At 44.1% G+C, this 15,441-nt stretch overlaps 1 protein-coding gene across 2 annotated transcripts; it reads right to left on the bottom strand.

Annotated features, from left to right (window-relative positions):
- Positions 1-1,447: 1,447 nt before the first annotated feature.
- Positions 1,448-15,154, bottom strand: LOC116835958 (zona pellucida sperm-binding protein 4-like). Of its 2 annotated transcripts, none has more exons than XM_032799256.2 (12): positions 15,050-15,154; positions 7,700-7,821; positions 7,518-7,617; positions 6,054-6,209; positions 5,436-5,623; positions 5,135-5,232; positions 4,571-4,701; positions 3,832-4,021; positions 3,605-3,752; positions 2,625-2,703; positions 2,123-2,239; positions 1,448-1,584 (listed from the first exon to the last, which is right to left on the bottom strand). In XM_032799256.2, the coding sequence occupies exons 3-12, from the start codon at positions 7,600-7,602 to the stop codon at positions 1,448-1,450; spliced, it is 1,329 nt and encodes a 442-aa protein (XP_032655147.1). In that variant the 5' UTR covers positions 7,603-7,617; positions 7,700-7,821; positions 15,050-15,154. The 2 variants fall into 2 exon arrangements, with proteins under 2 accessions (XP_032655147.1, XP_074918292.1); XM_075062191.1 differs by lacking the exon at positions 15,050-15,154 and adding an exon at positions 8,216-8,657.
- Positions 15,155-15,441: the final 287 nt, after the last annotated feature.

Genomic DNA, 15,441 nt, shown 5'->3' with positions numbered 1-15,441 from the left:
TTCCAGGAGGCTGCAAGGGAGGTAGTTTTGCTCACTCTTACTCTGCTGTCAGAATGTAAGCATGAGACTAGTGGCACACTATTTCCCCCTCATACACTTCCAACCCTACTGCTGAATCATGGGGTAGCACAGATGACCAAGGACTTTTTTTGTAATTAATTCTAGGAACAACTAACACACACAAAAGCTAATTACCAATGTGCAAGAGCTAGGAAGTGTACAGACAACTTTAATTCTTGAAACTTATTTAGCTGTGTTGAGTATATTCATTATACTCCTGTTGAACTGGATATGTTCTCCCTCCCCCACACCCTTTGGTCATGTCACCAGCCTCCCCAATGTCAACTATGATCCAGTAAAAACCATGTCTGGGGGTTAGTTGGCAGTTTCCTTAACAGGCAGTAGGTTTGTGTGTAGTGTCTTCCTGGACTTAGCTTTGTACTGTTCTCATACCAACACCACACTTGTTTATTAGTGGAATGTTTGTTTTCAGCCTTTGCATGGCCTGTTCTGTTAGACTGAAGAGTGAGCTTGTTGACTCAAACCATCTTGTCTTAGTACAAATTCTACTGACAAGTCTGAGTGACTTTGTTCACACCTTCTGACAAGGGCCTGAGTGAGCATGACCAGAATAGCCCCCCTACTACATTAGAGGTCAGTGTAAAAGATGGAGATATTTCATACTCCAAGAGCCAAAACTCACAACATTATGTTCTACAATGTTTTACTAGTGGGTGAAGCATTTGCTTTGTAGCTGGGTGGTCATAGTGGACTATTCTTTCCTACAGTTTTATGCACCACAGTGATCAGGTGTATCCAATGCCCCAAGGCAGTTGAGATGCTAGGGTAATAAGTTCCTTCCTTGGAGATGGTGTTTAATGCTCTCTGCTATTATACCATCCCATCAATGCACATACTAAGTGCTTTCAGAAAGCTAGAGCATCACAGGCACATGCTTTTGATTAGAGGCCAGCTTTATGAATGGCAGGGCCCAATTCAAATAGCCTGCAATGGTCCAGGGCTTTGGTGGCATTGAAGAAGGCCCAGCTGCTTAAGCCCCAGAGAAGACCCTGCCTGCCACTAGATGAGGAAAAAAAATTAGGTGTCATATCTTAAGCACAGAGCCCTCTTAAGTGCAGGGCCCAATTCTGGGGGAATTGGCTTAAAGCCAGCCCTGCTTTTGACTGGGAGAGCTGGAAGGCATCAGTTTGAACCCAAGCTGAGCTGCAGTAAGCAATTGCCACAAGATACCAACTATGATCAAGCCAAGTCAGTCTATGCTAGTGTTAGCAGAGTAGCAGCACTGGCACAAGTAGGGGGAAAATGAGTGAAAGTTTCCATAAACTGCTTATCCTTCCCACCACCTCTCAAGCTTGCTTTCTGAACCTTAAGAGGCTCCAAGGGTTGTTGGTGAAGAACAAGAGAGCATAGGTCTTCATTGCTTTTTTTATTGAGATACACTAGTTTTACAAGCTGCATTTCTCCTCCATCTCCACCATGCAGCAGCCATGAGTGACATGAACAGAAGAAGTGTTCCACTAGCCCAGGCTAGCATCCAGGATGATTTAGTGTTCAGAGGCAAGCCTGCCAGAAGAGAAGCCTGTTACTAGATATGCTCCCAACCTGCTCTGCTTAGGGTGGGGTAGGACTCATGTGATCAGATATGGCCTCTTGACTCCCACCCTCAGCTGCTAGGAGAAATGTTGCATCAGTTATGCAACAGCTGCCATTTCAGATCTGACCAGAATACCCATAGGATAGAGCCAATAATGGTGAGTCACAGTGACAGTTTTTGCCCTGGCTCACTGTCCATGTCCAGAGGCCACAAGTGTGGTGAAGGTCCCCTTGAGCTGACCTTTGTCCTACTGGACAACTCAATCAGGGTTGGAAAGGATCTTGGGAGATCATCTAGTCCAATCCCCTGCTCAAAGCAGGACCAATCCCCAGCTAGATTTTTGCCCCAGATCCCTAAATGGCCCCCTCAGGGATTGAACTCACAACCCTGGGTTTAGCAGGTCAATGCTCAAATCACTGAGCTATACCTCCCCCAATCTCTTATTGATTGCCTCTGGACTTAGGGCAGGTTTTAGACCTAGATCTACACCATGACTCGGGCACTTACCCAATCTGTCCATGGCAGCTTCTCTCTTTGGCCTGTCCTGGAGGAGAATCACAGGTCCCCTGCTGGTGATGTGGGAAAGGCCATCCTGAAGGTGCTGCTCAGTGCTCCTTCTGCCCCCTGTAAGGCAAGCAAGAGGTTAGCTGTGAACACCATATGCACACCACTAAGTTTTCCTGTCAGGAGGGAATCCAAAGTGGCCTACTCTGTCTTCATATCATAACTAGGGCCATGTATTGCTCGAGGACTGAATACATCCTTTCCCATTTGGGAGCCAAATTCTTTCATAGATCAGCTCTTGTCATCCAAAGCCACTGACAGGGGAAGTGAGAATGAAGTTACTCAGTATCACAGGGGGTTTGTACCCAGACAAGACAGCTTCATGACAGGAACAGGTGAAATGGAGGACACTCCTACTTCCTCAGGACAGGTTTAGAGAACCTCATGCCTGCCAGGCTCTGTTATCCTACAGGAAGAAGGGAGGCAGAAAAGCTAGGATACTCACTGGTTGCAGCAGAGCAGGTGGTGGTGCAGGATGCTAGCAGGGAGGGCTGGCACACTGAGGCACTGCAGTGTAGGTACACCTAGGAGAGAGGTGAGGTGGTTAGGGCCCTGCTGCCCCAAAGCCCCTTCTAAACTGCAAGTTCCATACAGGTTAGTGACTGCCTTTGCATCCTTGTGTCACAATACCCTTAACTTCAGGGTATGAGAACATGCTCAAGTTGAGGAAGCCCTCTTCACAACCTAGTGCCTTGGTGATGGTCAGTGCATTTCAGGGTCACCCTCCCATTCAGGGGAGTTGGCAACACTGAGGCTCTGGCGTTGCTCTTCCACCCTAGAGAGACTTGCTTGAGCATTCTCATCCTGCATGGATAAGTTAGTCCTGAACTCATTCAATGGAAGGGAGACAGTCTGTAAGAGACCGACACTGGGAGTTGCAAGCTAGAGAACAGCAGGACAAACAGGAACATCACAAGCAGATCTGGCTAGGAGTCCCTCCCCCTCAGGACGTTGTTCCCCCCCCCAGCCACAATACAGATTAAGACTAACCGGAAGTGTTAGTCATGCATCAGTTCAACAAACTCCATTTTCCTATGGGGATGGATTGCCTCATGGGAGTTGTAGTTCAGATGCACCCCCAGACTGGGCTCAGCTCCATGCTTGTAAAGCACCTCCCCTCTGACCCCATGGCTTGGGGTCACATGGGACTCCCTTGGAACACTGTTCCTGATATCTTAGATCAGAGCTACAGCCCTGTGCATCAAGAGTGGTTCTCCCCCTGCCCAATCTCCCAGCTGGGAGTCTGTCCCAGTGGGAAACCTTTCCTAGGAAGGTCAGATAGCCAAGTTTAACTGTCAGCAGCTAGAGAAGAACCAGTCTCCCATACACGTAGCAATGGTTGTAGAGTCCTTGACCCTCCCTGATGCAAGAGCCAGGAGGGGAAGCCAATACTCTGAATATGAAAGGGTCACTTAGAAGTCATACTGGGCCTGTAAATGTCTGTTGGGAAGCAGAGTCCACAAAGGTGAAGGTGCGGATGATGAAGCGCTGGTAGTGAGATGGGAACTGCAGCCCTGTGGCAGCTCCCACAGGCACCAGCTGGGTTTGGTAGTTGTCCCCTGTGTATGGGCACCTAGGAATGAGGAAAACAGTACTTAGAAGGTGTCCTACACTCCCCAGCCTGGTGTGATCCTACACCCCCAGTCACTCACCCATCCACTAAGACTGGCCACTGTGGCTGCTGCTGAGGATTGGTACTGGGAGTGGTCCAGCACTGGTGGAGAACCAGAACCAAGTTTGGGTCAGTTCTCTGCAGGATCCGGACCTCCACGTAGATGGGGTCACGCAGGACCTTCACCACAGGGTAGTCTCTGTCTGCATAGTAGGATCCATAACCCTGCTCTAGAATAAGCCAGATGGACACAAGTCACTCCAAGTAAATGGAGAAGCTTAGTCCAATGTGTGTTGCCTGCAGCCAGAGGCCCAACTTCTCCCTCCTACCCCTGCCACTGAGAAGGGTCTCCACTACTTTAATTCTGGGAGAAAAGAGAACCCTAGAGGATTGGCAACCCTAATTCTGGGTTATAATTTGAGATTAATTTTGACTGTCATGTGATGAAACATCCAGGAATATATCTAAAGTCAGTAACCCTACCCAGAATACATTAGCAGAGCTGCCTTTTCTTACTAGGCAGAGGAAAGAAAGCTTCTCTAGACAGCAGGAAGCAATTTAAAACTGAATTAATCTGTGTGATTGGCATGGGGTTATGGCTGTAACTAGGTTGTTAGTGCAATGACACTCAGTCTCATCTCCCACCCTCACCTCCCCAGACCAACTCCACACTGCATTTAGCCTCCCCTCCTATTAAGGCAAGAGCTCAGGCATAGACCAAAATCCTGCACCAAGTAGTAAGAATAAGGCCTGTCCAGGAGCTGAAGAAGAGTTGCTACCTGTGGCAATGCGCAGCTCCAGTGTGAGGGGGCCAAGCTGGGACACAGCAGGGGGTGGTGGCAGGGTGAAGACTTGGATGCTCAGAGGAAGGAAGTTACCACTGGCAGAGTAGCTACAGCTGACATGGAGCCTGGTGAGGGGAGAGAAGCCATCATCAAGTCTGACAGCTAGTCAGGACCAACCAGGCACTGGGTTCATTTAGTTTGCAGGGTGTAGATAGGCACCAGTCAGACTGAAGAGTGAGCTTGTTGACTCAAATGATCTTGGAGGGAGAGGTCATGGAAGCTGTCAGGAACCCCTCCCACCCAGAAGAGGAAGGCTGCAACTGCTCAGTATTTAAGTCACCTCCTTGAGCCTCAGAAGGAGGACAGGCCATGAAGCGAGCTAGGAGAATCCAGGATAGTGGAGGAGTCAGTCTGAAGCTCCTGGTAATTGCAACATAAGGGTTTGCTAGAGAAGTATCTGGTCTTGAACTTGACACTAGGTATAATGATCTGAACAGGGCTAACTTGAAAAGTAGCTCTACAGATGCAGAGGGGTGATTAGAGTGAGTCTGAGGTTACCTGAAGGTGCTGTCCCGGGTAATTGATCCCACACTCCAGGTTCTCACATCCTGGTCTGCCACCAGTTCATTTTCATACACACCCATGGCCCCATCCATCTACAATGGAAGATCAGGCAATGACCCCCTCTGCTCTGCCCCTTTCATAGTCAGGTTTGAGACACATTAGAAGCCAGAGAATTTCCTAGTAGGGTTTGGTATGGGATCAGTCTTAGGAAGGGACCTGCCAGTGCACATGGTTCTTGACTCACATAACCCTGCTGTTTGTAAGTGACCCCCATCTTGGCCTCCCCAACCTTTACCTGAAAGGTGGTGCCGCAGGCAGAGAGTGGGAACTGGAATAGGACAAAGGCATTGTTCTTCATCACAGGGACACAGCCAGCACTGCTCCCACTGGCCAGATGCACTGAGTCCAGGATCAGTGGTGGTAGAGTCACATCCCGAGAAACCACAATGGAGAACTGGCCATCTGGAGCGCACTGTGCTGTCACTGGAAGTGACCAAGTGACAGGTGAGATAAGGCTGGGGAAGTCTCTCCCATCTCAGGGAGAGAGTCTTAGAACAGTGTTATTAAAAGCCAATAGCTTGGCCTATATCTGGCTAGAAGCCCACTATGCCCCTCCAGGGGACCTTTGCTCAAACGTACATTGACAATGAACTCTGTATTGGCCACTGCAGCTCCAACAGGGAATGTGGTGTGGATTCTGGACCATGAGTCTGGTTTATTATTATATGGCAAAAAACTTCATTCTTATGGTGGGGGAATGTCAGTCTAATATCAGGCTTAAAAACTAACTAGCACAGCACAAGTTATGTCACAAGCCCTATTCAGCCTTCCATGCTAGGCTGGCCAGCCACTCCATGTCCCCCTCCCCAATGATTAGTCAGCTGTATTGGCTATTCATGTGCCAAAAACTCACCTGTGTTGCCATAATAACAAGGCTTCAACCTATCAGTGAGATCATAGCAGCAGCCTTGTTCTTCGCAGTCTCCCTGTGAGATAGGCAGAGGCATGCACGACAATCTGTCCTGGCTCTGGATGGCAGCACAGACACTGGGGCTTGGAACATCCAAGGCTGAAAGGGACAGTTGGAAATTTACAGGGAGATCAGAGCAAGAGGGAAAGAAAAAAATGGGTGCAGCAAGATGAGTCACTGAGCATACACCCTCCAGCTGGGGCTGGGAGGTTTGAGGGTTGCATTCTGGACAAGTTTACAGAGGCTCTGTTGAGTTGCTCAGAGGTAGCATGGTCCAGGGTGTTGAGCACCAGGCTAGAAGGGAGGCAGCCCCCCATCCCCAAATTCTAATCCTAGCTCTGTCATAGATTTGTTGTGTAGCCTTGGGCAAGGTTCTCCCCCTGACAGTCTCATCTGTGAAGTGGGAATAATGCTTAAAGTGGTCTACCTCAGAGGGATGTTTGAGGATTCCTTTTATGTAACACTTCAGACTAGTGAAAATGCATCTGTCCTGCTTAAAGCCTAGCTACACCACTGCATCCAGCTCAAAAATACTTGGAGAGGCTTGAGTCCAAGACCCAGTCTGCATAATTCTGGACTCAGATTACTACACTTGTGTATGTTAACACAATGTTATGAGTTCTTTATAAATGGGACACTGAAAAGTTTGAGTTGGGGGAGGGGAGAGAGAAAAGACACAGGTACTAGAGGCTCTTCTACAGCCTAGAACATGGATACTCAGACTGATGCTCAAGAGCTGCAAATGGCTTTGTTAATTAAGATCAGCCTCTTAGTATCACTTGTTGCAATCGGGATGCTTTTACTAGGTTATTAAACAATTGTAGCTGGTAAAATCTGGCTGGACATACACACTCCATTAAATTCAGCCACAGCTGTCTAGAGCAGAGCTCTAGTAAATATTTTCAACCCCCCTGGACTTTATACCATGAGGGAAGAAGGAAGGAGAAAGATGATAAGCAGCTCCAGGAAATACTAAGAATTTAAGGCAAGTAAATGAAACAATGAATTCACACTATCAGGGCTCTTTTGGGTAATGCTGATTGCTAGTTTGGCTTCTGAACCCCTGAGGAGTGAGTATAACTGGCCTAGAACAATCCCTTGTCCATGACTGGGGTCTCCAGGTGCCAATACAAATAATTAACTCCAGGCTCTGAGAAATGCAGCCAGAGGCTGGATGGGGATGCACCCTAGCAAAGGAGGATAAGCAAAAACTATGAGGAGGACTCTGTCTCACTGGCCCCATAATTGCTACCTTGCCATAAGGAGGAGAGAAGGAAAACAGATGGGCCTTCTCTGTGTAGGCCTCCTTTTCTGTAACTGGAGGAGAACAGCCATCTTTAGAGAAAGCATTCACTCACCAGTAGCCAAACAGCCAAGGGTGTTTCACATCAGACACTAGACCCTTACCTGGCTGGGCAGCGTGGCATCTGAGCACCTTTTCACGGAAGTGCCTGTGCCCATCTGCATCTGTCCCTTCAACCCCAACCACCATCAGGTAATTGCCATTCTGTGGAAGAGAAAGCCACCAGAGTCAGGACTATTAGAGCAGCATTACCAGAACCCTATGCAGGCACTTCAATGTCACTCACCCATTCATAGATGTAACAGCCATCATAGGCAGCATCAACTTTCCTGGAGCCATCTGGAGTCTGAGACACCCAAACCCCACAGGTAGAGTCATTCTGCAGAGTGTGAGACCGCCCAAAAGTATCTAGGGAACCCCAGGAGGCAAGAACAAGGTGGTCAGTATACAGTAGAGGAAGGGAGTAAAGGAGTTATTTAACTAGCTACTAATAGCTCTGCAACCCCTCCCCTTTAACTGCCTATAGGAGATAGCATCTTGGAAGAGGATTGAAGCAGAAGAAGAGTAGCACACATGCACCTAACCGTCAGAGGCTATACTCCACCAGTAGCCATGTTGGAAGCATGAACTCAACTCATAAGCAGTTACTCAGTTGCACTAGGGATGAGCTAGCTATTAGACAAAGCTTTGCTATCAGGCCAGAAGAGCTAAAGGCAGAAATTCATTTCTGTTCCTTCTCAGTGTAGCCACAGCCTGGTAAGGGAAGACACTGCCAGGTTCTTACAGCCTTACCCTCACTTACCCCAAGCAGTCAGTTCCTGGGACACCCTTTCATCTTTGCTTAGAGGTAGAGTGAACTGCAGGCTTTTCCGGCCACACACCAAGACACTAGAGTCCTCTAAAATACTATCCCAAGTTCCCAAAGCCAAGGGACAATACAACACACACAAGAGCACAGCTCCCAAAGAGCACCCATTTTGCCCTACACCAGCCATACTGATTTCCTAGTAGCAACCCATAAAGTACTTATGCGTATCTGGCACCTTTATACCCCAGAGGCAGCTATGATTGGCCCAGCCCAGGTGAAAATTCCCCCTGTAACAGCTGAAACTAGTCTAGCCCCTTCCCTGAGTTCTATTAACACCCTCTCAGAGCCAGCAGCTGGGGGTGCTCAGACTCATCACAATCCTTTCCTCCTGTAGGCTTAACTTGTGGGGGTGGGATTGAACTGACTGGCACCTCTCAGGAGATATAGCTGTGTTCACGCTCTTTTACTTATGAGTTTATTTTATTATTTTCTATTAGAACCCCAGGGAGGCTTTGAACCATTCTCCCTTCTTAGAGTATGTTTCCTCCTGCTCCACACTGTGTTGCTGAGTCTTGCCTTGCTGTGGAATCAGCCCACCCCTGCTCTGTGATTGGAGCAGCCCACGCTGCTAGGCCTTCTGCCAGGCCAGCGCTGGACTTCAATCTCCAGCCCTGTCATGAGCACCAAGTTCCCCACAGAGCATGAAGTCTCCTCTGCGACATATACAATTAGTCACTGCTTGGTTCACACCACAGGCTCACAACTGCTGGAACATGACTAGGTTACCTGGGGAAGTGGGATAGCTCAGTGGTTTGAGCATTACTCTGCTAAACCCAGGGTTATAAGCTCAATCCTTGAAGAGGCCATTAAGGGATCTGGGCAAAAACAAACAAACAAACCACAGTTGGGGAGGGGCCCTGCTTTGAGCAGGGGGTTGTACTGCATAATTTCCTGAGGTCTGTTCCAACCCTGATATTCTACGCTGCACATGTGTGCAGTAGGAAAAGTGAGGAGGAAAGGTCTGATCTGCTGTTGCTAAATCATAACAGAAGCATCTTACATCCACTAGCATACCTGGCTACAGGAGAATGAGGCCTCGAGAACCCAGTTCCAGCAGGAACTGGCTTTAGTTACTATTTGCCTTATAACCTTCCAACCCAGGGGATCCCCTGGACTACTAGAGTCTATTAGGTTTATAGTGACATTAAACTCACTTCTACCTCCTTTAAGCAAACATGGAACCCTCAAACTCCCTGTGGCCATATGGTGTGAGGGAGGGGTGACATGGAATATGTGATGGATCTAGAACTCTTGTGTTTCTAATGTTCATTTAAAAATATTTAAAAACAGAAATGTCATCATGTGAGACCATACTGATCCCCACCTTTGGTCACTAGCAGTATTGGGATCCACAGCACAATCCTCCACCACTGGAGCAACTGAAATCTCTAAGTGGCATTAGGTGCCTAAATCCCTTTGTGGATCTAGCCCCGATAGATTCAGGTCAAAAGTATCCACTGATTATGAGTGCTCATGTTGAGATAATTTTTCAGGGTACTTAGCATTCTATAGCACTTAAGATATCCAAGCCCAGCTCCCATTGACTTCATTAGCAACTGTGAGTGCTCAGAAATTCAGCAAATCAGACCCCAGTGCCTCAAATCACGCACCCTGTAAAACGAGAAACACACAGTTAGTGAGCACCTGTGAAAAGTCTGGTTTCAGTGACTTGCCCAGCATCACACAGGAACTCTGTGATAGAGGCAGTGATAGATTCTAATTCTGCAGTGGAGCATTCCACTCTCTGAACCTTTCTGTTTCTGCCATCCCCTTCCTTTTCCTCTACACACCTTCTAACTTCTGCACTAAATGAAGCAGGCATCCTACACACAACAGTCTCCTTCAGTACTCAGCCATGTTCATCCCTAGAGCAGGTCCATCCTGTGCACTCGATGAGGCAGGGGTTCTGGGGAACAAAATAGTATGTGATTGTGTAATTAAGGACTGCATCATAATTCACATGTAGAAGATCGCCAAATGAAAGTTGCACAGGCAACCTTAATTTGGGCATTTCCCAGTCTGAGTGCTTGATTTTACAGCCTTAATAATGTTCTGTTACTGAAATTTGTGTGTTTGTGTAATACATCATACAGTTACCGGTATATTTTCATTTCAATAGTCTGGGTTATTTTATTTTGTTTTTTTAAAAAGTGTAATGTTATCATGTGTTACCATATTGCCATCTAGTGGTGAAAGTCCATAGGAAACAGTTACAGATTCCTGATTGACAAAATCTTTCTTCAGCCAATATCTGACATTTTATACAGACATGAGCTGGGACACTAAGAGTCAAAATGTTGCCCTTTTGAAGAAGAAAGTGAGTAAGAGAAAATCATTGCAGTATACCAGACCTACCTAAATTTGATTAATTTATACTAGATATTGGCCTTTAAGTAATCAACATTTCTCAGTTCAGAGCTGGGTGTGGTAAGAGTCTGCAGATCTGCAGATTTGAAACACATGATGAATATTCAGTCAAATAATATCCAAATCTAGGCCCAGACCTAATCATTTTTTTCTTGCAATCTTCTTACTTCTACCGTCCCAATATAGAACAGCTTTTAAGCCAGTTCATTGTGTGGAATCACAATGATCTGGCTAGCTAGGAATAATGATTAGAGGCATAAAACTTCATGTAACAGAATTGACAAACCAATGCTTAATCTGAAATATAATTCTTCAATAGATTGATTAGACTACACAACATCCCCAAATGTCAAAACAACAAATAGACCAAACATCATGTAACTCCTGTCCTGGACTCTCCATTCAGTTATGATCATACTCAGCAAACTAGGTTCCAAAAAGAAGCAGTATGATTTACATTATTTTGTGGCATATAGCATGCAGGTGAAGTGCATGCCACAACTGAAGATAACATGCCACAAATGAGAAAAGTGTGTCACTCATGCCTTTCTCTGTACTGTGAACAATGTCGCCTATCCCAGGGTGCTGCAATTGCCTCTCCTTCTGTTGTGTGTTATCTCCATTCTGCACTGTTCTCACACACATACTATTCTGAAACAGTTCAATACAATAGCTAGCTTTCTAAACTTTACTGTTAACATCCAGTAATTAGTATTAGTTCCTAAGTGTGTTAAATTACACAGGGATAAAATAGTTACATTGTGAATATTATGAAATATTAAAGGGACACTGTCACCTTGACATTTAAAAACCAGTACTTTCAGGTATTACATCTGCTTTTGAGAACCCCCTGCCAAATCTGGGGGGTTTAAAATTGCATTTTCTTATCTACCTATGATACTTATTTGGCCCATGTAATCAAAGTTTCTGAGCACTTCACCAACTCTTATGCATTTAGCTTCACAGCTCCCTACCCTGTGAGACAGGAAAGTACTATTATCCCCCTTTCCCAGATGGGGAATTGAAGTGCAGAGAGACTAAGTAATTTGCCCAAAGTCACTCAGGAAGTCTCTGGCAGAGCAGGGAATTGAAATTGATATCCTGCATCCCAAGCAAGCATCATTACAACTAAGGCATATTTTATAATAGGTTTTTCTCTCCCCCTTTCTGTGTGAAAGACCCATCCAAACAGTGGGAACTGACTATTTAGGGAAAACAGTAAAACTGACTATATACGAAGTGCTGTTAGATCCACAAACGGAATAAAGATAATTTTTGTTCTTAATGATTTTAGTTGCAGAAGTTTTCAGCTTTACAGGTTGTCCATCCATTTAGATGTTCTTTTATTTCTGAAAGATTTTACATGTAATAAAAAAAACATAATAGGGAATACCACTAGTATTTGCCTATTGATACTTCCTTACATGTAGCTCTCATTCCACCTTAGAGTTTAGAAAGGATTTTACAATCAGTTGCAAATTCATCTTGTTCACAGGGTAATGTGCAGAGAGCTTCTTTGGGACCCTTACTCAGCAAAGCACTTAGAACCTGATCCACAATGCACTGAAGCCAGTAGAAAGACTCTTCCTGACTTCAGTGGGATCAGGCACTTAGAACATGCTTATCTTTAAACATGTTTAAATCTAATCCCAGAGAGCAACACACTTAAGCTTGTGCTTAAATCTTCTTGAAGTCAGATTTCAAAGTTAACTGTTTTGTTGAATTGGGCGTGTGATGTACAACACCACCTTTGAGTGAAGCCATGTCCCTTTTGGGGAACTGCTATTCCAGATATGAAAACTATGTGGACCTAATGATGCATACTTTGTCTAGGAGATTGGCAGTATTAGAGCAGATTGTGTTTTCGGTGTAGAATCCCTGCAGCAGAGTCCCTTTGCATACCTTTTCAACTGTTGAAAGCTGCTCAGTGGTTTTCAATGTTTCTCTTAGGGTATGTCTCCACGTCAAACTGGAAGTGTCATTTTAGCTCCAGGAGATATACCCATGCTAGGTCTGATAGAACTAACACTGAAAACAGAAGTGTAGCGGCTGCAGTACAAGCATTGGGAGGCACTAGCCCCTGAGTAGCTACGTAGTCTCAGACAGTACTTCTTCCACTCATGCTGCCACAGATACATTTAATTTTACTGAACTAGGCTAATCAGGTCTAATGCAGGTATGTCTTCTTGAGCTGGGAATAACATCCCCAGCTTGAAGTGTAGACACACCCACAGTCACAGTAGAGCTGAATAAGCAGGTAGTGTGCAGATGAGATGGCCCAAGTGTAAACTAAATGCAATAAGTTTGCACATGGGTATCACTATCCTGTAGAACCTCACTAATTTGCTCTAGTGAATAGGAGACCCATTGCAAATGACCTAATTTTTCAAATTAGTGTGTGAACAAAGACAATAAAAAAAGATAATGCATCACAACATTTACATTGTTCACTCCTTTTGCAAACTGAAGCATAGTTCTGCTAAGATCACAGGGATGTCACCCTTGCCCACATAATGGAACTGGGGCCAGGAAATAATCTCTTACCAAGTCTCCTATGTGTCACATCCTTATTACAGTGTGGTATAAAGATTCTATTGGTACTAGTTTGGGATGGCCTGCATTATTATAATGTGGCCATCCCCAATTCCTGTCCACAAACCACTATACAGTATCACACCATTATGTATTCTGTATATCACATATTTTACTGAAAAACTATTTCACAAAAGTTTTGGAGAGTTTATTAAAATGTGCTTGGGGACAATATATATATACCTATTTAATCTTTCCACTTGCAAGCCTGGTGCCTTATTTATTGTAAGTCCAACTATATAAGGCTCAGAGGGGTAGGAAAACTATAGCTAATGCATATCAAATACCTCTAACGTGTTCTAAAATACCTTTTCTATCCATCAGAACACACACATTAAAATTGCTTATGTTTAAAGTCCAATATCTCAGCACCTACAAGGGCTAGAAGCAAGTACAGTTTATCTTATCCTTTCCAACAGTATTTTACCCCTCAAGTGTATTGTACTGAACCTCACACTGGGCACTGTTTCAGGACTGCATACTGTATTTTAGGACTGGGTAATGTTAGGAAATAGAAATTCCACATTTGAGGAGGGTTGAGGTAGAGAGTAAAAGCTGCATGGCCAGTTGATTTTTTTTAAATGGCAGCTGTTTAGGCCAATCAGAGGTTTGGAATGTAATACGTAGTCCAGCAGAGATGGATTACTCTGCAGAATGCAAGTGAAGTAGTCAAAATGTGTATGCTAAATGCAATTTATAATATGGCTATCAGCACCATCAGTGTGCAAGTGTATAGATAGATTGATAAAGATATATATTTATATCTATATCTATATCTATATCTATAGATATAGACATCTAAATCTATCTATCCATCTATATATGTAATGCAAGGGATGTACTATTAACATTTTAAACAAACATTTACATTTTAAATTCCTTAGAGTGGCCATAGTTTCCCAATGAGTTTCTAACTAAGAGAAAACAGAAATATAGTCAAGATTCAACTTTGCATTTTATGTTTTGCATCTTATAACGCTGTTTGATTTGATCATTTTGACAGTTTTCCCCATACGATGCAGAATTCTCTATCTGGCAGAAATATTAACTTGTCTCCTTGTACAGAATACAAAAACTGCGATGGCTGGTTTTATGCCTGCAAGCCGAAAAACTCCTGTGTTGTTCTCCCCAGATGTGATGAGCAATACTGTCTAGAGGAATTACCCTGGAGTGGTCTAAATAGCAATAGAAAATATGATAATTGTTATTGGCCCTGTTTCTCATGTTTATCTTTTGCTAAAGTCCCAAACAGCAATTTGTTGTTTGTCATTGTTCAAATACCAGAAACTGAAAAGCTCTCTCTTTCTAAAATTATATCTGTATGTAATATAAATATAAAATTACATCTATACGTATTATACATAAATATATAACAACCATAAATATAATTTTATTTATTTATAGTGTTACCTATGCATCTTTTAAAAGAAAATTTTTTAATTTTTGATGTCCATATAAGTGTAGCATATCACTTACCATAGTGTTTATATCATTACTCACTCAAGGAGAGGGGAAGGTTCAAAGGGCAAAATTCAGTGACTCATGAACAAGTCTTTATCATAGATTGTCTTTATCTTAGATTATTATATGTAATAGTAATATTTCACTCTTATAAAACACTTTTCATGTCTAGATGACAAAGCTCTTTACTATAAGCCTAGCTGAAAAATGGTAAGATCTTTTGCAAATATCTTCAAAATTTTTCACAGCGTGATTCTGACCAGCTCTTCTCTTTACGGACGAAGATAAATACTCTCATCCCCATTTAACGGGTGGGAAACTGTTTCAAAGAGAGGTAAAGTGACTTACCTGAAGTCACACAGTGGATCACTGGCTGAGCTGAGAACAGAATCTCATTCTTTTGATTTCTAGTTTAGTGCCTTATTCACTGAACTATGGTACCTCCTGTTCCAGAAGCAGATACTTATTATTTGTAGTCTGGTAGTACCTAGGAGCCTAGACACGGACCAGGCATTGTGCTAGGGAACATACAAACGCAGAACAAAAAGATGGTCCTTGCCTCTAATGAGCTTACAATCTAAGTATAAGACAAGAGACAAGAAGTTATTACCATAGTTAGATCCAGGCTTGTGTTTTAAGGCTGGTCTCTTAAGTGCAACAATTTAAAATACAAATACATTTCTTTTTTAAACAAATAAAACCAAGACACATTTTTCACAGACTTGGATAGTCCATATATG

The sequence above is a fragment of the Chelonoidis abingdonii genome, chromosome 1, assembly GCF_003597395.2.
Source record: "Chelonoidis abingdonii isolate Lonesome George chromosome 1, CheloAbing_2.0, whole genome shotgun sequence".
Taxonomy (NCBI): domain Eukaryota; kingdom Metazoa; phylum Chordata; order Testudines; family Testudinidae; genus Chelonoidis; species Chelonoidis abingdonii.
The sequence above is the reverse complement of the archived record's forward strand: the minus strand, read 5'-3'. Positions and strand labels throughout refer to the sequence as shown.

What these genes read in the sequence shown, in the direction of transcription:
- LOC116835958 (XM_075062191.1), bottom strand. Translation starts at nt 8,408, where the DNA reads ATGGCTGGTGTAGGGCAAAATGGGTGCTCTTTGGGAGCTGTGCTCTTG. An exon ending in CCAGGAACTGACTGCTTGGG is followed by an intron (nt 7,822 to 8,215) that starts GTAAGTGAGGGT and finishes GGGGTTCCCTAG; the next exon opens with ATACTTTTGGGCGGTCTCAC. An exon ending in ATGCCACGCTGCCCAGCCAG is followed by an intron (nt 6,210 to 7,517) that starts GTAAGGGTCTAG and finishes TGTCCCTTTCAG; the next exon opens with CCTTGGATGTTCCAAGCCCC.